This window comes from Emydura macquarii, unplaced genomic scaffold (genome assembly GCF_026122565.2).
Source record: "Emydura macquarii macquarii isolate MOO-44397 ecotype Brisbane River unplaced genomic scaffold, CSIRO-AGI_Emac_v2 contig_705, whole genome shotgun sequence".
NCBI lineage: Eukaryota > Metazoa > Chordata > Testudines > Chelidae > Emydura > Emydura macquarii.
This window is the reverse complement of record NW_027130842.1, coordinates 2,471,236-2,498,628: the sequence shown is the minus strand read 5'-3', so window position 1 is coordinate 2,498,628 and position 27,393 is coordinate 2,471,236. Positions and strand designations below refer to the sequence as shown.

At 39.3% G+C, this 27,393-nt stretch overlaps 1 protein-coding gene across 11 annotated transcripts; it reads left to right on the top strand.

Annotated features, from left to right (window-relative positions):
- On the top strand, positions 1 to 26,722 carry BCLAF1 (BCL2 associated transcription factor 1). Of its 11 annotated transcripts, none has more exons than XM_067542280.1 (13): positions 24 to 118; positions 552 to 784; positions 7,245 to 7,316; positions 9,623 to 9,745; positions 10,327 to 11,232; positions 13,285 to 13,956; positions 14,071 to 14,240; positions 17,084 to 17,189; positions 18,098 to 18,182; positions 18,854 to 19,029; positions 20,160 to 20,340; positions 25,987 to 26,086; positions 26,357 to 26,722. In XM_067542280.1, exons 4-13 carry the CDS (start codon positions 9,642 to 9,644, stop codon positions 26,365 to 26,367), a joined length of 2,511 nt encoding a protein of 836 aa, XP_067398381.1. In that variant the 5' UTR covers positions 24 to 118; positions 552 to 784; positions 7,245 to 7,316; positions 9,623 to 9,641; the 3' UTR covers positions 26,368 to 26,722. The 11 variants fall into 11 exon arrangements, 10 of the variants coding, with proteins under 10 accessions (XP_067398375.1, XP_067398381.1, XP_067398379.1 ...); XM_067542278.1 differs by lacking the exon at positions 24 to 118 and adding an exon at positions 23,879 to 24,025; XM_067542277.1 differs by lacking the exon at positions 24 to 118 and adding an exon at positions 23,879 to 24,025 and having other exon boundaries at positions 555 to 784; positions 25,987 to 26,196.
- The last annotated feature ends 671 nt before the right edge of the window (positions 26,723 to 27,393 follow it).

Sequence of the window (27,393 nt, the reverse complement as noted above, 5' to 3'; positions counted from 1 at the left end):
AAGAGAGGGATAGGAGCAGAGAGTGCTCTGTGGGACCCACGGGCTGTGCGTGCTCCGTCCCGTTTAGAGAACGCATTTGCACAGCTTCCCGTGGATGGACGCACCTTTTCCCCTACAGGTACGGTAACTAACTAACCCTCCTACAGACTGAAGGGGCTGCCGGCCCCTGCAGGTCAGTCTACGGAGGAGAAGGAGAGGAGGAGGAGGAGGGGGGGGGACAGGCTGGTGCAGGAGTCGTTCCTTCCCCTTCCGTACACTCTGTACTCTCAGGTCGGAAGGAGGGGTCGAGAGGGCCGCCACCGAGCTGCTACTGGGGGCGGGGAGGTGGCCGCGAGCTCGCGCTGTGCAGGTCACGCGGGGCGGGGCGGGGCGGGGCCGGGCCCCTCGTCCCAGTTTCTGCGCATTCTGCTCGCTCGCTTTCTTAGAACACAAGCATAGGCTCCTGGCTGTCATGTGACGCTGAGCCTGGCGTCACCTGACTGACCCGGAAGTAGCTGCCACCATCTTTGCTGTGCGCAGAGACCAGCCCCCTCCTTTCTCTCCCCCCAAAGCCCGAGACCAACATGGCGGCGGATCATGAGTGCGCGACTTTTCCCAGCTCAGAGCGGAAGTGACGTGTCCCAGTCTCTCTCTCTCTCGCGCGCGCGCTGCAGGAGTCCTCCCAATCTCTTCTCTATGGTTCCCCCCTCCCTCCTCTCCACCCCAGTCTGTTCCCTCACGGCGACGGGAAATGGCCGCCGAGCTGCGATAAGGGAACGGGGCAGCCGGGAGCGCCGCTCAGCAGGTGAGGGCCGAGGGCGGGCTCGACCGCTCGGGACGCAGGGAGGGAACGGAACGGGGCGGCGAGAGAGAGACCCGCCAACGCGCCGGCGGCCTCGCGCAGTCTCTGGCGGGTTTGTGTTTCCGCTTCGGCCGGCCAGGCCGCCAGCGGGGGGGTAAGAAACCGCGGGGGCGCGAGACCCCCCCTCAGTCCCCGCGCCCGGGCGCGAGATCATCCGCGTCGGCCGCGTGTCGCTCCTTCTAGGGCGGAGACTGGACTCCCGGCCGGGGCGGGGGGAGGGGAAGGGGCGCGAACGCGCGCGCGCTAGGCCCGGGAGCTGCGTGGGATCTCCTCCCCCTCCCCCGCCGCAGTGGGCTGGTGGTGGCGGGAAGCGCAGGGGACGGGGGCGGTCGGTGCGCGGGGCCGTCCCGAGGCCGGTGGGATTCTCGGTGCCCGGCCTGAGCGCCCCCTGGGGAGCGGGGTGGGGCGGGGGCGTTGCACCGCCAGGCTCCCCCTCCCGGTGCGCTCCGCCAGCGCCTGCCGGGAGCCGCCAGTGGGAGCAGCACGGCGCAGTGAGCGGGCGGGGGCGCCCTTTAGCCCCGCCGTGCGGGCCCTGCGGCCGGTCCTGCTGCCTGCCTTTATAGGCCCTTTCCTTTTTCCTGTTTAAAAAAAACCCGTCTTTTTCTGCCTCCGGCTTTGTGGAAGAGCGACCCGAGCCTGGGGAAACACCGATTGGACCCGGGTGCCACCAAATGCAGGGAGCGCCAAAGCTGAAAAGGGTGGGGGTGGGGAATTTACAGTCTTGTCCTAAGTCTTTGTTCACTGGCTAAACTCTCACCTTCCACCCTGTCTTCTAATGGAGAAGGAAATAGGTTCTAGTTCACTTAGTGCTCCAGCTCCAGCATCATTTGTCAAGTCAGTGCAACTCTGATAGGCCGATGGGATACTTAGAAGCAAAACTTTCATCCTAACCCATCCTTTCTTAAAGGAGTAGTTAACTTCTGCTATACAAAGAGCAAGGGGAGCGTGAAATAGGCTTGCTTGGCATAAAGTGAGCTGTTTTCATGTTCTCAGGCAGTGGTTTTCAACCTGTGGTTCACAGGCCCCAGGGATTCTGTAGACTGTCTTTAAGATTTCCAAAGGAGTCCGCATCTCCATTTGAAATTTTTTAGGGATCTGCAATTGAAAAAAGGTAGAAAACTACTGCTGCAAGTGGCTAGTAGTGATTGCGCTAAAAAAAAAGTATAATCCAGGCTGACAGTAGCTCAAAATTATGTATCAGTTTTGCTGCTTAAAATACTTCCATTACCATTAGAGCTAAATCATGTACTGGTAGGATTCCTTGAAACCTGATGTTGACTCTTAATTGCATGTTAAAGAAACATAGTCTTTTCTCTTTATTTGTGTTTGTGTGTAATAATCTATATTGATTGCTAGCGGAATAAAAAGAAATCTTGCTATTACCAATATGTCATCCTTTAACTTAAATGTACAAATATTTTTGTAGTATTCTCTTTTTCTCTTCCAGGGAAATAATGATTCAAATCAAATAGTTCAGGAGAAAATCAATTTTATTTTTTCACTCTGTTTAATTTTCATATCACAGTATTACTTACATGGTCATGTTTTCTCTTTATAGCATAAAGACAATAGCTTTCATTTTCAGATCTATCTGAATGTTATGAATATATTAGACTATAGACTATAGATCTATAAAATGTGTATGAAGGAAGAATCTCACAGTGTTGAAAAATCTAAAAATATACACACAATTGCAAACTGAGGTACAATATTTATCCTGTGGCTTGTCTGTTGAGAAAGTAGCAAATGCATCATCCCCAAATCTTTTCAATTATAGTGTCCAAAAGCAACAAATTAGTGTGCCTAATTTCATGTATCATAGTGAAAAGAGCAAACCTATTTTGAACTTTTATCTGCACAGCAAGTCACATAACTGACTTCCCTGTCTCTTCCACACACATTCCCTGGACAAACTTGGTATCAGTATATATTTACAGAAATGTGTGCAATTGTTAGATATAGTATTTGTTCATTGTAATGAGTGTTTCACCATTATATAGATTAATTAAATGGATTCCAGTGTGGATTTCTATAGTGTCAATGAAATGTTTTTTCTTTGGAGGGTAAATATTTCCCAGCAATGAGGTTTGGAAATGTTGGTTGGCATTTAGTAGCTCGAATGAGCTACAGAAGACAAGGCGTGTAACTGGAAGACCAGATACCTTAACCTTCCCCATTTACAGGGAAAGTTGCTGTCCCAGAACTTGGGTGTTCAGTGGTCTTTCATAAGAGTTGAAGCTCCAACTTTCTGTCCAACTGCTGAAAGGTTGAAGAAGCTACTCGTCTTCTCTCCTCTCCAGGATCTCTTGGCACCTTGAAGCACTGTATAGATCAGGATTTAAAAATATGATGTAAATATGTGTTAGCTAACATGAACTATAAACATCGACACTTGGAGCTGGGGGTGTGATTCCCATACTGAGTAGACATACTTGTATGGTAGCATACTAAATATAGTGTAGCTTTGGTAGCATGGACTGTGGTGGGCCGCCCCGAGTACAAACTTGGCTGGACTCTGGGGTGCATACTTGGAGCAGCTAGCCTGTGTTGCTGCTCACTATTGCCCGAACTGCGATGGCTACACTGCTGTTTCTAGTGCTTTAGTGTGAGTATGTTTACTTGAGCTGGGAATCAATGTACCCAGGTTCCTAGATGGGTTTGCCTTTAGGAGGCTAGCCTGTGCTGTGTTGCTTGCTGCCACAGCTATGCAGTTGTTGATACTTGGTACACTAGCCTGATCAAAGTTAGCTAAATAGCGGTATAATTTGATATAACTAGATCAAAACTAGCTGGTGTATACCTGTATGAGCTGCAATCATACATTGATTGCAGTGTAAACATATCCTAACTAACTTGTTTTATAAGTCTAATGTAGGCAAAATATGTGACATTTTCCAGGGTACAATCTGGACCGTTGAACAGCTGTGTCCCCTTAATTCTCTAGTCTGGGGTGCCTTTTATACTGCTTTGTTATAAGAGTATCCACTCTTGACCTGCTCAAACAGCCTTCAGCATGCAAATTCACTCCCAACTAAATACATGAGCACTCTGACCAGTCACTCATGAATTACATGCAGGGCGACAGCCATAAATTTTAGTCTCAGCCTTGTGTCCCAGAAATATGCATCTTATACTGTCCAGCAAACTACTGAACAATACAAGCTCATAGAACAGAGGCGGGCAAACTTTTTAGCTTTAGGGCCACATCTGCATATAGAAATTGTGTGGTGGGGGGAAGGGATGGGGCAGTGCGGAGGGAGAGGCCTCTGTGTGGTGCTGCTTGGGGCCGGAAGTGGCTCCAGTCAGAGTGCCGCTGGGCCCATGTGGTGGGTGAGGGGAAGGTGTGGTACTGGGCGGGGGGAGGGTGTGGGGTTGGGAGGAGCGAGCGGTGGCTGCCGTGCCACACAGCTTGTTCTGCAACTTTTCGGCGGGGGGAGGGTGTGGGGTGGGGAGGAGCGAGCGGTGGCTGCCGTGCCACACAGCTTGTTCTGCAACTTTTCCGCGGACCACCGGTTGAGCTCCAGGGCCTGATGAAAAGCTCAGATGGGCTATATGCGGCCCATAAGCCATAGTTTGCCTACCCCGTCATAGAAACTCCATTTCATCAAAGGAAAATGATATATGCACCAGCTTTACTATCTCAAATGGGATTTCCCACACCCTCTAATCCAATCTTATCTGGTTAAGATAAAACAATAAAATAAGTTTATTAACTACAGAAAGATAGATTTTTAAGTGATTACACGTGATGATGCATAAAAGTCAGGATTGGTTACAAGAGAAAATAGAGTAATCTGCAAGCTAATACCTAATTTAATAAGCTAAGTGAATTTAAAAGCAAAGGTTTTGTCTCACCATACGCTGTTGTAAATTTTGCAGACTGGGTTTTCTTTCAACCGGGGACTACTCCCACTTAGATGAGTTCTTTGAGAGTTGTTGATGTCATGAGCAGAGAGTTGGGAGGAGGAGAGGTGAAGTCAAATGTTTTCCTTCACCCTTTATAATTCAATTTCTTGTGCTAGCAACACTCTTGCTGAGTCATGGTGTTACGCACCCCATTGTGGATGTGAAGTTTGAGTCGTCTCTGTGATGAAATGTAAATTTCTTGTTTACATTGCCCCTCCTTGGAGGATGGTGCTTAAATAGGTGATGCCCTTTAACACCTGGGGAGCTAGTATGTCTCTTTCTCAGGCCTTGTCTACACTTAAAAAAATAAGTGGCTCTAACATAGATCTGCTTACCGCCACCACTATAATTACAGCGGTGTCTGATGTCTATACTGTCCTCTTTGGGTCGGTGGAATGCGTCCTCACCAGCACTTCCACCGACCTAAGGGACAGTATGGGAACTGAGAGCCCTGTCTCTCAACTCCCTGTCAGGAGCCCACTGGTTCCCGAGCTCCCTGTGGGCTGCCCCTCCACTCCCTGGTCCCTCCACCACGCAGCTGGGAACCTGGAGAAGCCTCCAGGGACTTCTCCCTTCCCCTTTTCCTTCCGGGAGCCGCCGCCCCAGGGTTTTTCAGTTCTCCGGAGGAATGGGCAGCCATGTCAATTTCATGGCTCATTGAAAAGGCTGCCCTGGCAGGGAGCAGATGGGGAAGCACCTGGCCATCTCGCCACAGCTCCTGGCCTTTTTGCCCTAGCTCCCAGCCGAGAGCGGGGACCAGAAGCCCAGGCTTGGGCTTTCTTCTCAATTTCGCCTTTAGAGCGGTGAAATTGACTAGACTGACAGCCCTACTGCTGATGTAAGGAGATGCAGTGTCTGCATTGACACTGTGCCACCGTAACTAAGCCAACAAAAGTCCTATATCTGGTTGAGGTGGTTTTATTTTGTCACAAAAAAATGGCCGTTTTCTTGGCGATGGCTTGATTGCTGTGTGTACGCCACCTCTGTTTTGTCGACCAAAGCTGACTTTGGTTGACAAAACTCTCTAGTGTAGAACAAGCCTGAGAAACTGGTTTGTGGGAAGCCTAAGCTTTAACTTGTCCAGGTTAGCATCTGTTAGTACATAATGTCCTGTCTGCACTAGACTTTTAGAATGCTAATTAGCTGGTGTTGACTAATAGCACCGCTTCTTTTATTTCAGTATAGACCAGTGTTTCTCAATTTTATTTCCCCCCGGAACCCTTGCGCACCCATGCCATACCCTCTGCCGAAAAGTTGAGGAAATCTTCCTCTTTTCGGCGGCGAAGTGTAGGCTTGTTTCGGCGGCGCTCTCTCTGAGCCGTTTTCGGCGGCTCCATCAGCTGTTCGGCGGCACGTGATTTTTGGTACTTTCGGTGGCGCGGTTCCGCTTCTTCGCGGAACCCTTCAACTCAGCCCACAGAACCCTGGGGTTCCGCGGAACACCATTTGAGAAACACTGGTATAGACAAAGCCCAAGATGGTCTGCTTCTCTATTATTCCTTCAGTCTCATCATGACTTCTGACCAAAGCTAAAAACTTTTAATCTTTTATAAATATTAAACCATAAATTCTCTACTGGTGAGTGAGCCCATGGACTTTCACAGCCTTGAGAGCATGGTTTGCAAACCAAACAAGTGCTGTATTTATTAGTGCAAGAGAGGCAGAAAGTGAAATCTGGTTATAAACCGAAGTGTGAGTTGAGAGCAGTCAGCATTTTGTGCGATTTGCCTGTAAGTATTAAATAATGTTGGGGTGCAGCAGCATTTATGAATCAATCCTACTTAACATTGAAGTTTTTGTGGAAAAATTCCTATTTAGTTCAGTGGGGATAGTAGTCAGCCCTTAATTTACATATGGCTATGAGGTGCTCACTTACGTTGGAGCTGAGGGCTGTAAAAATACCTAAATTGAAACTAAGTTCATTAACTATGACATGCCCAATACAGATTTAAATGTAATTCTTGTTCTATGAACCCAAATCTTTGTGTAGAACTTCTCTTTGTACAGGTCATAGAATGCTGAATTTTGGTGTGATGTTTTCTTGATATGGTTTTTGACATTCTGATTCCTTCTGTGTAGAAAAACAGAATTCCTTATACAATGAAACATGGTGGCTGGCAGAAATTGATTAATTACTGCCCATATCTTTTATGCTCCCATAAGACTGTAAAAAGAAAACTTTATGAGAAAATATTAGGGATTTAAATGCCTGTATAGGTTTTTGAGTATGCCTGCATCCATCCATACCTAATATATTCATATATGTCTAATAGGCTTATTATCTGTTGCATAGAGAGTTTCTTATAAAGCTTTCATTGATGTCATTTAAAAAGATTCCAGTTAGACCCTATCTACAGAGCATTTTCCTCAGTAATCTTTTTAACACATTTATATTATATTAAACAAACCCTTCTGAACAAAATTGTGCCTCATCTACAGAAATCTTTTTAGAAAACTGAACATGCATATCATTCAAAATAATTTTTATGTTTTACAGGAATTAGTATTTCTGAAAGCACATTTAGAGAATTTTAAAATCACTTCATTGATTAACATCTAGAGGACTTAGGTAAGATTAACACTTTGTTTTATTTCTATCACTTTTGTATTTCTAGTCTGATCTGAACCTGGGTACTTAAAACATGTACATTGAATGGTTTCGTCCTCCAGAAACTGCAGTATTTGTGAATGGATGACTAAAATGTTTACCTACTTCTAAAATTGCGTAAACTGAGTGTATTTGAATATATATAAATATATATATATGTACCTACTCTTAACAATTCACTTTTGTCCGGTTATGTGCTTAGGTTTCTTTAACTGGTAATGATTCTTGGGAAAGCGAGGTGAATGTATAAGTACAGTAACAACTTTAATGTAACAAAGTTTTTGTCTCTTCATAGGTATAATATAGATACTTGACTAACTCCAACATCTGCAAAATATACCTGGGTGTATGACAGAGCATCCTAGTTTTATTGCTAACTTGTATTGCCAATAATATATAAAGGTTACCTTTAGGCTTTTACAAAAGGGATAAAGTGTCAGTATCAATACATTTTATGCCTTTGCTTTAACTTATTTTAGATGATTGCATAGCACTGGTGATTGTGGACTCAGAGGCACCTAAAACCAGAAACTCTAAACTGCTTGCCATGAGTTTAAGTTCAAGTCATCACTCAGCTGACTTATTCTCTGAAATGAATACAGTTCAGGTTGTTATTTTCAAAGGAAAATGATATTGAAACAAAGTTATTCTGTTTTTAACAGAAAGAACATAGGGAAGTTTGAAACGCTAAACAGAAAAGAACCCAGTTGCTATAGGTTTTTTACCCCTAAAACTGATGTTTCTTTAAGATTATATCTAGCCAGAGTTGACCGTTTACATAGCTAATGATCAGTTGCAAAGTGTTGAATTATACAGGTGTCTTAGTTCAGTTAGTTGCTGTAGTCATAAGCAACTTAAAGCCTACAATAGTTTTCATATTTATTTATAAGAAAATAATAATAAAAAACAGAAACTTAAAAAAAACCCTTGATGGGTCTGTTGATTTGAGGAAATGTGATTGAGGCTAAGTAGTTTTAGTCCATGTGAATGAAGGGTTGTGTACACAGCTCAAAACTACTATCCCTCTTAAACAGAGTTCTTGGTGTTTCTTCATGTCTCTTTCTAAGAGTCAATACTTATTAGGCTGTGCAATTTTGGAGAGAGCTGTATGTATGTTTTGGGTGTATAGCTTGCCTTTGTGCTTCCAACAGTCAGTAATATTTTTTTAAAGGCACGTATTGTATAGATTAAAAAAAGTAAAAGATCTTTTACTTAAATTGGCAGCTTTAGTGCAAATTGTCATCTGTTTGAAGCTTTAGAAGTAGTTCATACTTAAACTCTGAACTGAGAAAGAAACTAATTTTACTTAATGCTACAACTCACGTATAAATTATGATTTCCATTCAGCTGTGAATAGAAAAAAATAACTTTAAAAAAAATCTTTAATCTGCTTTTACACTTCCGCTTTCAAACTGAATTGTAGTTATTTTTAAATCTTCACATGGAAAATTTTCAATAGCTCAGGATGAAAATGACATTTCCCTTTCATTTCACTTTTAAACAAGTTAACATTGTACCAAATTCCTTATGATTTAAATACAGGAATTGATTGCAGGTACAAAACACCTTCCAAGCTGCTACTATCTCTCCTTCTCCAGAGTTGGACAAACATGTTGATCAAAACGCTCCCCTTTCCTATCCAATCATTGAGTTCTTGCTGAGTGAGGATTCCTTTGCCCTCCTGTCAGCCCCCCTCCAGCTCTTCCAGCCAAATAGTTAGGACACAGGAGATCTGGAGGAGTGACTTGACAGCCCATCTCTGTCACAGATCTTAAGTCCATTATAAACTGAGGAGATAGTTAGCAAAGCACGAGATACTCTACAAAGTGCAGCAAAAGTATAGGAGATCAAATGGGAGGAATGCATGTCTGAACAGTTCGTGCAAAGGAAAATCTCCAGTTTCCCCTCTGCTGCTCTCCTAGTTGAGGGACAGTTTCAGAAAAATCTGGGAAAGTTTGCATTGCCATGCGGTATATCTGTACTAGCAGAACTTCATTCTATAATTATAACTATTTTAAAATGGATAAGCCTCATCTTTTTTAAACATTAGTAACTTTCAGAATCAGGATTGTACAGTTAGTTTTGGATGTGATCTTTTCCTCTCCAAAGTGCTTAAATGTGGTAATTATTTTTATATAGTTAAAATCTTTTTGACTCTTTAGACAAATTCTGTTATTCATGATATAAAAGTATGATTAACTAATAAGGGCTACATGAAATCTAAATGTTTTCCTTTGACTTTTTTCACTATTCTTCCTTTTGGTTAGAAATAATCCACTGGAGAAAATGGGTCGATCTAATTCTAGATCTCATTCTTCAAGATCAAAGTCCAGATCTCAATCCAGTTCTAGGTCGAGGTCCAGATCACATTCTAGAAAAAAGAGATACAGGTAAATTGATGGTACTTTAATTTACAGTTTTTTGGACTAATTTGATTCAATATTGTTTTATTTTTAGTTGCTCTTTTATTTAATATCTCCTCCACTTGCTGTCTTCAGCAAAAGTGAATCTGGGACCATAGTTCACCTTATTTGAGTTCATCTTAATTTAGTTCACTGTAGATGAACTATATGTTAGTACTGTTGCTCTAATCATTTACTGCCTCCTTGTTTTACTCTTAAACTTTTTTGAGGTATAGAACAGGAATGCTAATTATGCTTCCTGATGTTTTTTTCTTCTTTATATGGTATTTCCTTTGTCTGGTCCCTTTCCTGGTGGCTTGTCACTATGTCTCTCATATAGCTTTTCAAATCACAAGTAACTTGTAGTACTGGCTTAATTTGCAGCATTAGGCTGCTGGTCCTTTTTATTTAACAGGTAATATATACATAACACAGTCAATAAAGAAGAATTGTAGAGTTACTTGTATCATATTACTGACAAATAGAATTAGACATCAGGGTTTTAGTATAGTTATTTATCTTAAAGGATTTTTGAATTGTCATGCACTAATATTTTCTTTTAACTTTAGTTCTAGGTCTCGGTCCAGGACATATTCACGATCTCGCAGTAGGGATCGTGTTTATTCTAGAGATTATCGCAGAGATTACAGAAATAATAGAGGAATGAGACGCCCCTATGGTTATAGAGGAAGAGGTAGAGGGTATTATCAAGGAGGAGGTGGTAGATATCATCGTGGAGGTTACAGACCTGTCTGGAATCGAAGACACTCCCGAAGCCCTAGGCGGGGTCGTTCACGTTCTAGAAGTCCAAAACGAAGGTCTGTGTCTTCCCAGAGGTCCAGGAGCAGATCTCGTCGATCTTACAGATCTTCCAGGTCTCCAAGGTCCTCTTCATCTCGTTCTTCATCCCCATACAGCAAATCGCCTGTCTCTTCCAAAAGACGTGGGTCTCTGGAAAAGCAGGCTAAGAAAACTGAAGGGGCTCCTCTGCAAGATAGCCCTTTAAAAAGTAAATCACAGGATGAACAGAAAGATACATTTGAACATGACCCATCTGAGTCCCTTGACGATTTTAACAAATCATCAGCAGCTTCTGGTGACATTTGGCCTGGCCTTTCAGCATATGATAATAGTCCAAGGTCACCCCATAGTCCTTCTATTGCCTCCCCACCCAGTCAGAGTTCATCTTGCTCTGATGCCCCCTTGCTCAGCACAGTCCACTCAGCTAAAAACACACCTCAACATTCACATTCCATTCAGCATAGCCCTGAAAGGTCTGGCTCTGGTTCCCTTGGAAATGGTTCCAGTCGCTACAGTCCTTCTCAGAATAGCCCATTGCATCACATCCCTTCAAGGAGAAGCCCTGGAAAGACAATCCCTTCACAGAGTGCTCCACGTGATGAGGCACGAATGCGCTCATTTTATCCTGAAGCTGGGGAACAGGAAACTGCAAAGGGTGGAAAATTTCTAAAAAGGTAAGAATTATTTCTGTAAATAGTAGTGTTGAATCTTAAAATGTCCCTGCTCTGTCTGTTGAACTTCAGTTAATTTAACTATAAGCCTCTGAACTACAGTATGAAACAGCCTTGAATGCTTACTCATTTCAGTCTAGTTATGCTTAAGCTTAACACATGAGGAGCTTTCCTTTTTATGATACTTGAAAGTCTTGGCCTTGGGCTAGTGGAGATAGGGAGCTGTATCCTTGTGGAACAATTTGTTTGTCCCTTTTCTTTACAGTATATTTTTATATGTTCTGTTCACTAGTAGTATCTATAATGGCTTCATAAGAAAAAATTAAACGGGAAGGGTATAGTATATACCAGGTGTTTTCTGATTTTTATTTGCTAAAAAGAAAATTCTGTTCAGACTGACCTTCCATACCGTATAGAGTGAGACTTCTCTCCACTCCTTCCCAGAAAATGGTTTTATATCTGTGTAAGCACATGACAAGTACAATGTGTCCTTTATCAACATAGACCAATAGCATATATTACTAGTTGTTAATGCATGTGTGACTAATTTGGTGCCTTGACTTAAATTTATTATGAGGAGTTCAAATCTTGGACTGGTTTGTTGAAATTAACTATATCTACATGGAGGAAGGACTATATTAAAACAGAATGTATCCACATATTTTCCAGCTGATATCAGATTCTTAGGATTATATTTAGGAAGTTGACTTCTGAGATTTTTTTTTAATCAAATGTTCAATTTCAGAGTTAGCACTCTGAATAAAAACACAGCTGCAAAAATCTGACAGAAAATGGACTTAGCTTTTTGTCCAATTTCTTATAAAAAATGGATTGAAAAGAGAAGCAATCTGACTCCTATCCATGCTGTTTATGGAACTTAAATTGGTCAGTCAGCAAATTGCTATTCATAGATGTACTTACAAAGGTACCAGGATTCAGACTTTTCCCTAAGTAAATATATTGTTGTCAGTGAGTATGTTGGAAACTACTAGCATGAAAATACTGTATTGAGATGGTGGGAGCTGAATGAAATAAGCATTAATTTTTAAATGCATTCAGCAATATTCAAGGAGTTAGGGTAACTCTACACTTAAACTGCTACAATGGCACAGATGCAGTGCTTCACTGAAGTTACTACCTATGCCAAAGGGAGGGGTTCTCCTGTAGGTGAAGGAAATCCACCTTCCTGAGGCTATATCGACACTGAAAACACTACAGCAGCAGCTGCGGTTGCACCATTATAGCATTTTCAGTGTGGATACTACTTATGCCAACAGGAGGGATTTTCCCATCAGTGTAAGTAATCCACCTCCTTGAAAGGTGGTAGGTAGGTTGATGGAAGAATTCTTTCATTGACTTTACACTGTTAGCATCTGGGGTTAGGTCAGCATAGCTACGTCTCTTGGGGGAGTGGATTTTTCACACCCAATGAGAGATGTAGCTATGCTGGTGTAAATTCCCATTGTAGACCAGCCTTTAGACAGAAGATTGAAAAGCCAGTTCACGTAGTTCACAGTATTCCTGAAGTCTTACAGTGACTAATGGCTTATGCCCATATTGAATTGTGGATCTCTGTGTTACAAGCACAGTAAGATTTTAAGAACAGTTTTTCTTTCTTTTTTTTTTTTTTAATGGTACCCTTTTACTTTTGTTGAAAGAATTGTCCACGGTTCAAGAGTAAAGTGCAAATTGAAATACTAAACTTTCTATGATTCCCCTACAGACAAAAATGACAGGCATAAAAGTGCTTGAAGCTGGGCACCAAATTAAAACGTCCCAAACCACTAGCTTTTAAAATTCCAGCTGTGAATTTCTAGGAATTTAGGTAAAACGGGATTCTTTTCTTATATATTTTTTTCAAAGAATAGCACATAAGTGGCTGTGAATGTAATAATAATGCTGTGCAGAAACGTATGTGCTGCATAGTTGAACTACTCACAGGAATTTGATTTTGTGTTGGTAATTCTGTGATACTGGGGTGGCGCAGAAGTGAAATGCAAATGAACTGGAATGAATGCAATCCAGAGTTACCATCCTCTTCTTTACTATCCACAGGTACACAGATGAAGAGTCTAGAGTATACCTGCTTGATAGGGGTAATACCAGGGAGAAAGAGGCCCAGAAGGAGAGAGGATCAGAAAAAGGGAGGACAGAGGGAGAAAGGGAATGGGAGGATCAGGAAGCTTTAGATTATTTCATTGATAAAGAGGCTGGGAAACAAAAGTTTAATGACTCTGAAGGGGAGGAGACAGAGGAGACAGAGGATTATGGACAGTTCAGAAAATCTGTCCTGGCAGATCAGGGTAAAAATTTTGCTACTGCATCTCACCGGAATGCTGAGGAGGAAGGAACCAAATACAAATCTAAAATTTCAATGAAGGGCAATAGAGAGAGTGATGGATTTAGAGAAGAGAAGAGTTATAAACTTAAAGAGACTGGCTATGTAGTGGAAAGGCCTAGTGCAACAAAAGATAAGCACAAGGAAGACGACAAAAGTTCTGAGAGAATAATGGTGAAGAAAGAAACTCAATCACCTGAGCAGGTAAAGTCTGAAAAGCTCAAAGAACTCTTTGATTACAGTCCCCCTCTACACAAGAATCTGGATGCGAGAGAAAAATCTACCTTCAGAGAGGAGAGCCCACTTAGGATCAAAATGATAGCCAGTGACTCCCATCGTCCTGAAGTTAAACTCAAAATGGCACCTGTACCTCTTGATGATTCCAATAGGTAAATTATCCCATTTCACAGCACACTTCTTAACCCAAGTATAGAGTTTACCTAGACCTTATTTAAACCACTGGTTTCTTTTTGTTTCTCTTTTTTGTTGTTGATGCATTTTAGACCTGCTTCCTTGACTAAAGACAGGCTGCTTGCTAGCACACTTGTCCATTCTGTCAAGAAGGAGCAAGAGTTCCGATCCATCTTTGACCACATTAAGTTGCCACAGGCCAGCAAAAGCACGTCAGAATCATTTATTCAGCACATTGTGTCTTTGGTTCATCATGTCAAAGGTATGTACTCAGTTTACCACAGCAAATACCAGTATCAGAATTTAGAAAAATGGACAGTTACAGTTAAATTTGCTTAATGTCACTAATAAGAGACAACTCAATTCTCTGTTTCTTCATACTGATTTATTCACATTTATTTCCTTTTGAGAAGTGCTAATTTTAAAATAACCCAAAAAAGACTACGCAGCTAGTCCCAGGAAACTATAGCAGTAATACTAAGTTTGAATATTTTGATAAACTTTGTTATACAATGAAATAAACTGTGGACAGTTTGTGAATTTTTGCACTTAAGTTTAAACATTCTATATTTTTTAAAAACTGTATATTGGCCAATCTTTAGATTTCTTTGAAATTGCTAATTTTTATTTTATGTTTAGTGATTGTGATTTCTGTTGTTGGCAAATTACTCTATATAATATGAAAATACTGTCGAATCCTTTGATTGGGACATCCCAGTATCCTCCTTAAGAAAATATTTTTTTTTTAAAGTCTGAAAAGAATAAAATCTATGCTAAATAAATACAACAAAAATAAAATAATGAAATTTCATCTTGTTTTCATTCCTTATTTGGCAATTTGACACTGGAGCGCAGAATTTCATACTTAGCCACTTGGCAGGGTCCAAATTCATCCCTATTAAATGGATTATATACAAATATTTTCTGATTAAGCAACAGTAATTAACATTCACTATCATTAGGCTAAATGAGTTCCTTTGGGAGCATCCCAGTAAAGTGGGATGATTAGCTTATATCACAATTAAATATAAAATACTTTACAGGCTTACTCATCAGAGGCTCAGTATTGTCTGACTGAGTATAGCCCTTTGTCTAACATGTGAGTACATTTACAGTTTCTGAAATGAGCACCAACTTTTTTTGTTAGCAAAGCATTTCTTATTTCTTTGTTGCCAAATTTACATCTTATTCATCTCTCTTAATATACTAATTAAGACAAAAGAACTTGCCAATGAAAATTGTTGCTGTTTCACAACAGAGAAGGGAATACAGTTCTTTAGATGGCTCTCATTCTAGGAAATTTAATCAGATGACCAATTTTAATTCAACTGTAGTTATGTATTCATTATTAAGATACTTTAGATGTGCTAAGTTGGTGTGCTGAACATCCAAAAAAGCACTATATAATAGCTAGAGGGACGAAGGCTTAGGAGTTTTCTGAAGTTTGAGTTGCCTGCAAAGTAAGTATTTTTGCAAAGGGGATTTGTAGGGCAGTTATATAGGTTAAGTAAAATAATCCTTTACTAAGTTGCTAGTTGACCATATATTGACCTTTGAAACCCAAGTATCTATTCTCTTATTAATGTGTAAGGGATTTAGGGCTTGATCCTACACTCATTGAAGTCAATGGCAAAGTGCCCATTGACTTACATGGGGCAGGATTGAGGCCTGAATGGGGCAGTGTTTCTAAATCTCTTGCATGTTAATTACTGAAGAGACCATTTAAAATCTCTCTCTGTAAATGTGATATCTGAAGTCTTAACATTTGGCTGGGAAACGTGACTGTTTATCAGCCAGTCTGTGGCCAAGTTATTTGTTGTGAGTATGTCATATTTTGTTTTTAAAATTTTTAGCCTTTCTACACACTTCAAAATTACTTTTTTGTGATCAGATTTTAGTAACTTTTCTTTTTTTAAAGAACTGAAGTTATGTTTCGTTATTGGTGTGATGCAACCGGTCTGAACAGCTCTCTACTAATACAGAGCTGAAAATGCCCAGTGATGTTTTCTTTTTCATTGTAACTAGGTCCTGGAATGTGTTTTGAAATGGCAAAATCCATGTTACAAAAGTAAAATAGCTGTTGAGAGATACAGATGCAAAAACAGGCAAAGTTGAACCTTCTGTCTTCCTGGCAAAAATGGCATAAAAACTGAGTTGCTAGCTCAAATTCCTGGGTTTGATGGAATTATGATTGAGGCACTACCCTTGTAGTGGCCGTTTCAAGTTTTAATGATTGGTTATGAGATGTGCTGGATATTGGGCGGTAAGTTGATACAGATGTATGTTGACCTGTTAAGCAGATAGCTTGCTTCATATGTAACATTTCATAGTTCATGACTTTATACGTCTTTCTATTTTACATTTAAACACATTTGTTGAGCTGGTCTTTAAAAATTCAGTGTTGCTCTTACTAATTTTAACTGTCTCACAAGCCAAGAGAAAATTTGTTTGTTAGAGAAGCTGTCAGGTTTGCCAAGATGCCAGATGCTTAAATGAATATATTCAGCTATAAGGTTGTTAATTGACTTTGATAGCTCTATCATCTTTGTTTCTAAAGGAAAAGTGCATTCTTTTAAGAAATAACTTAAGTTTTAATAAGTATACATGTAATTCTTGATGCATAAATTGTTTAAATGTTCTCTCAAAACTAATTCTGCCTTAAGTTAAAAATTAAATTAATTTGAAAATTCTTTGTTCCCTGCAAATACTGACTCAAAATTAATTTCATCTACTCCTCTGGGCAAAGTGTAAAGAAGGAAATTTTAAACAGCTGCTCCTTTTTCCTCCATCAGAGGAAAGTGTGTCAGTGAAAAGGGGCAGTCTAACTCTAATCAGTTTATGGTGCTTGAATTAGTTGTAGTACTAGCAGGGCATGCCTATGAGGAAGCTTTCAGTGGTGTTTTGCGCTGCTATTATCTGTTCATTGAGGTACAAGAAGGATAAGAGTGGGAAAAATCTTCTAACATATTTGCCGCTTCTTCTGATAAATTTTAAAAAATATTTTCCTTTCTTTTTGTCCACTGTGAACCTTTCTGTCAGGAATGGATCTATCTTTGTAGGTGGAATTTAACTAACTAGACAGAATTTCTCCCCTGTAACCAACAGAACAATACTTCAAGTCACCTGGAATGACCCTAAATGAGAGGTTCACTGCATATCAAAAAGCTACTGAAGAACATTGCACCCGGCAAAAGAGCCCAGAAATACACAGGTATATGCTATTTGCATTATTAGATGCTACTTATTTTATAAATAAAATAATTCTTACAAAAATCCCTAAAGGCTTTTTTAGTTACCTCTGAATTCTTCACCTGAGAAAGGCATGAACTAGTCTGAGCACAGGACTAGGAGCCGGGAACTCCTGGGTTCTAGTCCCAACTCCAGCTCCATATATGGCTTTTTGGCAAGTCTCTTGTCTGTCTCAGTATTTCAATTGAGTTATATTTATCTGCCTCACATGCAGCATTGAGGCTTAAGTATTTTGTAGATGGAAAAACACTACTTGAGTGCTTATTATTCTCAAATATCAACTAGTTTGTATTGTGACTTCACTTGATCATTAACTTTTGAACTACGTTAATAATTTACAGCAGTTTGAAAATAAAAATCTGAGATGCATAAGTGCCTGAAAGGTAAGCAAAGGTAGGGCATACATGTATCATTGCTAACTATTGGAATTCTTTATAAAAGGCTGTATGCCTTATTTTGAGTAGACGTTACGTGTATGAGGTTAAATATACCTGCTCTATCGTCAGTATTCTGCATCAAAGAAATAGTTTCAGAACTGTTTTTTTTTTTTTTTACTATTTCTACTTTTAAAAGGATGTCATTAACTGCTGTTTAATGTGAGGTAGTTTTGATGAGCTGATCACTTTTATAGAGCTCTTGAAATACATAACCCATTACAGTTTTTACATCTTTAAAAATAAAGAAAAAGCAAAATGCCATGATTACAGGATTGTAGGGACCTAATAGTGTAAATAAAAAGGCCATCCCGCTGAAAAATAAAGCAGCTCCTAATGTCTTCATTTTCTCAAATGTCTGCTCAAAAGGAACACAGGAAGGCATAAATGATCCCATGCATGTATGGCTAGATGCTTTTTTTTATTTTACATTTAGGAGGATTGACATCTCTCCAAGTGCCCTGAGGAAGCATACCCGTTTAGCAGGTGAAGAGAGAGTCTTTAAAGAAGAAAGTCAAAAAGTAGGTTCTGAGTTAATAGTAAATTGGTATTCTAGATTTAGATAAAATAATGTGTATTTCTTTTTGAGTCTGAACTTCAAGGTGAAGTATTTTTCTTCAAGTTTTGATTGTATTTGGCCATAGAGTACTTGGGCCTAGACTATTTCTCATCTCTCACCATGGACAAAATATGTTACCAGTGCCTTGCCTTGATTCCAGGATGTTTCCTTCCAGCTTTCGTGATTTTTGCACCACTCAACTGACTCAAGCTTTAGAAATCAAGGAGACAGTTCATTTGCAGATGATGTTGTCAGTGTTGTAGCTGAATTAATCAGCTGTTTATGCTGTCCTAATAACACAGTTCTTCAGAAGAAATTGTATTAAATATTAATTCACCCATACAAACCTGACAGTTTGCTTGTAAAAATAGTACTCCCCAGTGGTTTTGTGGAACATCTTCTCAGAAGCTGAATTCCTAGATAGTTTAAAAAAACACCAGTCCTATACATATAAAAGTCAAAACAACTTTCTGTCATTAAAAATAAACTAAGTGTTCTGAAGAGTTGTTGAAACTAGGCAAACGTTCTCACTCCTTCAGAAATTTGAAGACAGTGCAAATAGGAAGCCAACTTCTATCTCTTCTGGGTTTTTGCATCTTAAAATGCTGTCTCTGAAATCTCTTCCTTTCACAGGGAGATAAAAAATTAAGATGCGATTCTGCTGATCTTCGACATGACATTGATCGTCGTCGAAAAGAGCGAAGTAAAGAACGAGGGGACTCTAAGGGTTCCAGAGAAAGCAGTGGATCAAGAAAGCAGGAGAAAACTCCAAAGGATTACAAGGATTACAAGCCTTACAAAGATGACAGGTAAATATTTGAACTTTCTAAGTAGGTTTTTTAGCTTCTAATTAGCCTTTTGTAATTGTAAGCTTAATTGCTTTCAATTTTCACTGTGTAATGGAACATTTAAATTTAAACAATTAAAATTATTTGTTTTACAGCAAAAATGTATTATCTGTCTTTTACACGGCTTATGGTGGATGAGGACAAAAACTTTGGAATAGCAAGCTAACACTGAAAAAAAAAATGACAAATTAATCTGTCCTATTATCCAGGCTACATCAGGAGGTTGGACTTCAATGCAGTACATTTCTGTAAACAGTTTGTGTAAGAACTTTGGTTCGTTATGCTTGATTCCGCACTTTTTCAACTCATAACACCCAGAGTATGAGAATTTTTACTGATGTCTAGGTTTAACATGGGCGAGAAGGGAGAAGTATTTATTTTTTCTAAAGCCAGTGGGCTGTTTTTAAGGAAAAATGTTAGTATTTAATAGTTATGTTTCAGTGGATACTTTGTAGCTGTGGTAAGAGATACTTCAGGTATGACCTTTTGGGTGTTTCATTAAAATCTTGTAAATTGGGTCAAAATAGTGCCAGTATGGGATTACCGAATACAAAGTCTTACGGGGTTTTTTTTCTCCTGTTTTACACTGGGTATATGATGGATTTTACTTATGATTCATTTTTTCCCATTTCCTTTCTGCCTCTGGTATCCACGCTGTCATCCATTGGCTAGTTTTGTACTGGTATCCACACAGGGATGCCCAGAATATATCTGCTATTCTCAACAATATGTGGAAACTGAATTAAGTTTTCTTCCCTCCTTCTTTCCCTTTTGCTATCCCAAAAAAGGCAGTTAAATAAGCCACTCTTTGTTGAATCAAAAACCAGAGAAGTAATTTTGCAGTCTGGTGGTTTCCAACTAATCAGCAATAGTATTTGCACAGTGTATTTTAAAGATATGGAAAGAGAATGAAAAGTGAAATTATACTTCATTTTAAAATCTGATACTCGTAATTTATGGATGATTTATAACCTGAGGGGGAGATAGCTTTTTCATAAAAATATAAACAGACACCTCCTTTAGTGTAGCATGCTACAGGGTATCTGTTATTTTTAAAACAGCACAAAGTATGTTTTTTTTTTATTTTTCAGTAAACAAAAAAGAGAACAAGACCATTCTCGATCTTCCTCATCTTCCTCCCCATCTTCCTCCACATCCAGTTCTCGAGAAGAAAAGGATTGCAAGAAAGAAAGAGAAGAAGAGTTCAAAACTCACCATGAGCAGAAAGAATATTCAGGTTTTGCAGGAGTCAGCAGGCCGAGAGGCACCTTTGTAAGTCTTTCTTTGCTCCCTCCAAAACTTACATTGCTATAACTGTTGTTGCTTTAAAGTAGTTATAGGTAATTGACATGACTCTAGAATCCATTTTCCCAAGATTAAGATGTGTAGTGTTTTATTTTAGAAATATCACATTGAAGCATGCACACTATTGTGTGATGTTCAGAGTTGCTTGGATCTGAATGTTTTTTGTTTACTCAAACTAGCTAAAAATGAAAAAAAGTTGACAGTTTAACAAGTTGAATTGTCTAATAGTGTAGTGCGTGCAGTCTTTAATTATTCAGAATAAAAGGTCTTTGACACTTTCATATTATGGACCACAGCAAAAGTGAAAAACCCTTTTTTAGACAACTCTCCTTTCAAGACTTCCCTCAGAGCAATGGGTTATAGAGAAGAGTCTTACAAGGACAGTACTGGAGACAAAAAAAACCCCAAATCCTTGTTAATGCTGTGTGGCTGCTTGGTTATTTATAGACTCATAGACTTTAAAGTCAGAAGGGACCATTATGGTCATCTAGTCTGACCTCCTGCACAACACAGGACACAGAACCTGACCCACCCACTCCTGTAATAGGCCCCTAATCCATGACTGAGTTACTGAAGTCCTCAAATAATGGTTTAAAGATGTCAAGTACAGAGAACCCACCAGCAAGTGACCTGTGCTCCATGCTGTAGAGGAAGGTGAAAAAACCCTAGGGTTTCTACCAATCTGTCATGGATGAAAATTCCTTCCGACCCCAAATATGGCGGTCAGATAAGCCTTGAGCATGTAGGCAAGACTCACCAGCCAGACACCGGAAAGAATTCTCTGTAGAGAACCAACCCCATCTAACATCCTGTCACAGGCCATTGGGCATATTTACTGCTAATACTCAAAGATCAGTTAATTGCCAAATTAGGCTGTCCCATCATACCTTCCCCTCCATGAATGTATCAAGCTCAGTCTTGAAGCCAGCTAGGTTTTTTTGCCTCTACCTTCCCCCCCTTGCAAGTCTATTCCAGAACTTCACTCCTCTGATGGTTCGAAACCTTCATCTAATTTCAAGTCTACTTTATATCTGTGCAGTTGGCTTATTTTACTTGGGGCAGGATTTTAATTTGACTAAATATTGCTATTTGTTGCCTGTACTCCCCAGTGCTTCCAATTTTTCCTGGTCACTTCCAGTTTGCTTCTGCCCTTCTGTGTTTGCTACCCCTTCAATTTTGGTATTATTCACGAACTAGTACATGGCTGAATTTATACACCTGACAGAGCCATGAAGCAGCTGTGCTGGGAAAGCAGGGCTGCTTGCTTTTGTTAGAGTTTCTCTGAATGTCCTGGACTACAGCCAGCAGCAAAGCTAACTGGTTGAAGGCTGGATGGTGGTTAGCATTGTGACTTGGAATTGTGTTGACCAACATCCACAGACAATGGTTTTAAAATTCACTATTCAATAAAACAATGTAAACAGCATGTTAATGTAGTTCAGTGATACTAAACTGGGAAATGTGAAAACATGAATGAAGATCAAAAAACAGTACAAAGAGACCTGTAGAGATTAGGAACCTAGGCAGGAAGTAAACAGATGAGGAGCTGTAACTTTCCCCAGATGTAGCTTGCAATATTCAAAAATTGCAAACATGCAGACTCTTTGGGAGCGAGTAACTAAACTCCTGATGACTCCTTCATGTAACTTGTAATACTGAATCAATTATGCTGAAAGAGACAATAGATTAGACATAAGCATTCAATGTTATATGACTACAAAAATTCCCAGGGCAACTTTCAGCTGCACATAAAATGGCATAAGAGTGGGTTGCTAATAAGTCTTCTCTATACAATTCTGGGTGTGCTGCATGTGCAACATTGTATTCAGTTCTGGGCACCTCATTACTAAAAAGGTGGAGTTCAGAGAACAACAAAAATATTCACAGGACTGGCAAGGTTAATTTATAAGGAAAGATTAAAATATTTAAATATATATATAGTTCTACTACACAGTCACTAAAAGGGACACAAGTCAACAATACTTGGATGGTTTGTAGCTAGGAATAATGGGATAAAACTGAAAGGGAAGATTAGGGCTGAAAATCAGTAATCTGATGAGTACATAGTAAGAACTTGCAGGATGCTTTAAATGAGAAATAATGGCACTCCTTACTTATTTTAGTCCTTTTAGACACTTAGTGATTATTTATACATAGGCTTCTTGTCACACTAATCTTGGGTTGGTCAAGAAATATCTATATAGACAAGCCTGACCAATTAGCTTGCACCTTCTGTCTACAATCATAAACTAGATAGTGTAGTTTTTACCAGTACAGGTAAAGTGAAATATCTTTGTCCTCTAGTTTTGTAGGCTATTCCAATTTACAATTTTTGTTTTAGATTAAAAACTTTAATTTACAACAAAATCCTCCCTTTTGTGTTTGGGGCTATCATGGCATACCCTGGCTGGCCAAAAAGCAGTAGGGTTGTTCAGTTGCAAACTAAAACCAAACCATGACTGAGATTTCCAGCAGCAGGTTGTGGTACTTACTTACAAGATGAGACAGACATGCACATTATATACGATATAAGCCCATAGACATAATGAAACATTAATAGAGTAAAAGTATAAATACAGAAGTGACGAGAAGTCTGCAGCAATGTTTTCTGACATTACTTTTACAGTCCTTAAAGGTTCTTTATGAGAGCTCTTTCCAGATTGAAAAGGCAACTGTCTTTATACTAGGTCTCCCCCTCTATCATGCCCTGAAACAACGGGAGCATGATGATGGACTGTATTACCCAGCCTGTCTTGTAATGTAGGATTACTAAAATAGCCGTCAGACCAACTCATATCACTGATGGCGTTCCAGCCTCAGGAATTAGCTGACTTGGGCTTTGATCTTAGCAACATTCTGTTTCTCTAATGCTATTTCTGCCTCCACAGTGACAGTGTCCACTGTCATAATCTAATTTTTCAATGAAGAGGATTCAGAGGCCAAAGTATTTCTTACATTTATGCATTTACTCTAGTATATATGCAGATTACCTTTCTAAAAACCTCCACTTCTGTTCCTGTACAGTCTTCTTTAAGCTATGTTACATATCCAACACTTTCCAAATTATGCTTCTCAAATGTCTCAATTTTAGTTTTTCAGTGTCTAGATAAGTTTTGTAAATCTTCCACTGGTCTGTTTAGTCTAATTCTGTTCAGAGATAAGTAGTATTAAAATGTCCAGGTCTCATGTTCTTTTGCACTCTTCTTCTCTTTTTGGACAGTCAGTTCCCTCAGTTTCATATTATGTGGGAATGTATACTAAAAATCCCATAAACATATTTGAATGCACTTCAGCTGAATAGAGAAGATCATTATCTCAAAGTGAACACTTAGTACATTAGACTTAAAGTATTCTGTGTGAATTTTGAAACTGCTGTTTTATATTTATGTATCTTCTAATTGAGGAAAATACAGAAATAATATTTTGGTTAATACAACTGAACCCAAATATTTGCTTTGTGACTATATGCACATTGATTAAATTCATAAATGCTTTGGTTAATCAGTTTCGAATTAGGGGCAGAGGAAGAGCCAGAGGAGTTTTTGCTGGAACAAATACTGGTCCAAGCAACTCAAATGCTACTTTTCAAAAGAGACCGAAGGAAGAGGAATGGGATCCTGAATATACCCCAAAAAGCAAGAAATACTTCTTGGTGGGTGCTGGACAACTTACCATATAATGCATGCATCTTTTATCAAAGCACATTTTATAACTGATATTAAGGAGGCTGGGTCTATGTGCATGGTGCTTCTGTACTAGTAGCTGTTAGTGATTTTAGCATATTATTACCATGAGAGCATCAGGGTTCTTGTTGGACCAGTGCCTGCTTCCCTTAAATCCTTCTGCAGTGGAGTGGAGGTAGGCAATAGTAGCAGGTCACTTCAGGGACGACATCCCCCATCATTCCTGCTTTTTTCCATCTTTGGGGTGGCGGAGGAAATGACAACCTACTGCACACAGACTAAAATGTTAAAACAAACACACTCACCAGAGTGTTCCCCCAGTGGATTTAAAGTAGACACTGTTGCCTGGTGCCTCAGCTGTGCGTGGTAGTCCTTCAAAAGTGGTGTCATGAGTAGATGACAGCATACAAAATGAGGGGGATGAGGGATGCATACATTGCCTCTGGTAGCAGCAGCCCTGCTGCTCTCAGTAGTTAATAGTGAGATACATTAAATTACTCTGATATCTGTTAAATATTACTTTTCCACACTGGTATGAAAAGAAGGGTATTTACGATAATTGACCAAGATATTTCTTTCTTAGCTTTTTGAATATGAAGCCTCTCTTCTGCTTGTGTTTCTTAATCTCTCTGTATTAAGTGGATTAAATGATAGAATACTAATATGATAATATTAAATGGTAAAAATTGCAAGGCCATTTCTGATAAACTTTTAATGTTTGTATAGTGATATCTGAACTTCAGCAGTGAACTACTGTAATCAGAAGCTTTATACAGGAATATCTCCACCAATAATTCTGGAAGGAATTTTAATGGATTTAGGCAAGAAGAACTTTAAGTGCGGTTTCTTCACCACAGAAGACTGATTGGGAATATCTTTTTTGGGGTCCTTAGAATACTTTAACTTTGTTTCTTCTTCATAGCAGGGATTAATAGCTTTTATATATGAAACCTAGGGCCCCTGCTCTCATGTGCTATACAAGTAAACCTGAATTTCCCCACCCCCAAAATATCCAAATCTATTTCTGAAATTTGTATGTGGTCCTCTATTCAAAACTTGTTTACAAAATATTGATTTTTGTTAAGGTTGAGGATTTATAAAATTGGGATTTATCAGTAAACCTTATTTTCTAGTCAAGCAGAAAATGGAAAGTGGTCTGTCATCCTCACTATTAGGATTCAGCACTTTTTCAAATAATGTTACAGATTCTGAATGGGGGAAAACTGCATTATTAAAATCATGCTGCAATGTAAACTTACACAGTGAATGAAGTAGGTTCTCAAAGTGCTGCATGCATGTTATCACTTTTGCTTACAAGAAGCCACCTTCGCCTTTCTAGAATTATGAATGAAATAACAGATTTCTGTGATATTAAAATCAACAAAAATAAAAGTTTTGTAGTAAAGAGAGGCTACAGGAATTTGCCTATTATAAGTAGTAATCAGCTTCTGCTTTTCAGTTGTGTGGAAGCCATCCCCCTCTACCACAAGTAGCAGGCTATGTCAGGCAGCATGTAAAAGGCAGTATTTCTAACACTGGTAGAAGATTGTGAAACTAGAGTGGCAAGGCGACAGCCAGTAAATTTCATTAAGTAACTGGTTTATTGCCCACCTTTTAAATTGAAGTTTGAGTAGTCCCACAAAGGACAAGACCTCTTAGATATGACTTTCCACAACTAAAGGAAGACTTTGTTGTTTCTAAAAAAGCTATGTTTCAAATGTTTGTTTACAGTAAAATATAGGTTAAACTGTAAGTGTAAACTACTAGAGTATTCCCTGGAAAACCTCTCACGTACAGATTATATATAAAACAAACTTGACAGTGCATTGAACTTAAAGTGCCTACATGTTATGGTGATAGGTAAATTACAAATATCTAAAAATGTTATTCTTTTAACCCATCCTTGTTCTGTTTGACCTATGTTACCTAGCATGATGACAGAGATGATGGTGTGGATTATTGGGCCAAAAGAGGAAGAGGCCGTGGCACTTTCCAGCGTGGCAGAGGGCGGTTTAACTTCAAAAAATCAGGTAGCAGTCCAAAGTGGACACATGACAAATACCAAGGGGATGGGCTTGTGGAAGATGAAGAAGAAACAATGGAAAATAATGAAGAAAAGGACAGACGCAAAGAAGAAAAGGTAGAAAACTCTGGCTTGTCGGTGAATTGAAGAACAGATTTCCTTCCTCACCATACCTTAAGTGATAAAATTGATAAATAGTTTTCATTTAAAAATTATTTTATGTAGCTGCAGTGAAGGGCAAATAGGGGAACTCATCCATATTTCTTTATTTCTACAGGAGTAATATGAAGAAAAATTCCAGCTGAAAAAGCAGCCCTTGCACCACCCACAGAGCATTTTTAATATTTTTTGTCGTCAAATGAATGTAAGCATTTTACTTAAATTTTACTGTTTAAAAGTAGCTTAGAGAGATTGTTTTTTGTTTTAAGCCTTTAGAGATCTTGATATAGTAAACTGTATGTTGACGATCGTACAGGTAGAAAGTAAAATATTTGTAATGATCAACTTTTAAGAACTTTTACTGTCTGTTATATACAGTGTAATTCTGCTCTGTCCAAAAGATATGGTCAAGTGCAACTCAAAAGTTTTGATTCTCCCCCATGACGCTGTGTTTTATTCTGAAGTAAACTTATAGCTCTGCGTACCTGAAATCTTGGAAGAACTTTTTTTTATAAATTAATACTACTCAGTCTCAATGCATAGCGGAGTTAATGTTTTTCTTAGATGTATTGAACCAGAGCAAAATTGGTTTTGTTTTGCCACCCATCCAAAAGTAGCATTAAAAAATGTCTGCCTTAAGCCAGTTATTTTACCAAAGCACTTTTCACAGTGAACAGACTATGAAGTGTCTTTGAAAATAGTCTTCTAGCTTGCTAAAGCAATTCTAACCATAGCTTGATGGGAACTGTACAAGACTAATGCAGTTCACTTTCTGTTTTAACAATTCCAGAAAACTTGCTGTGGATCATATTTGAGAGCCAAAGTACGTCAATATTCCTTTAGAGCCTCTCTTTAAAGAATGAATGTGGATGGAGATGTATACAAACCTTTATTAACATTCACACATTCACATTTCTAGACCGCCCCCATGATTGGCGCTCTCTTCTGAACAGATCTAAATCTGACAAGTATAGCTGTAGCATAACAGGTGCTACATTTCTCTGACCATATACCACTACTAGGGAAATGCCTCACCTATTTGTGCAATAGCCCCAAAAGTAGCTTGACTTCTATACATGGTAACTGGAAGATTTGTCCTACATTCCAAATGCATGTTCCACTTTTGAATATGACAGAACAAGGTAAACCACTAGT

Coding starts and splice junctions, on each gene's coding strand:
- BCLAF1 (XM_067542274.1), top strand. CDS start 9,642: ATGGGTCGATCTAATTCTAGATCTCATTCTTCAAGATCAAAGTCCAGA. Junction 14,241..17,083: donor TTTGGTTCATCATGTCAAAG/GTATGTACTCAG, acceptor TGTAACCAACAG/AACAATACTTCAAGTCACCT. Junction 17,190..18,097: donor AAGAGCCCAGAAATACACAG/GTATATGCTATT, acceptor TTTTACATTTAG/GAGGATTGACATCTCTCCAA.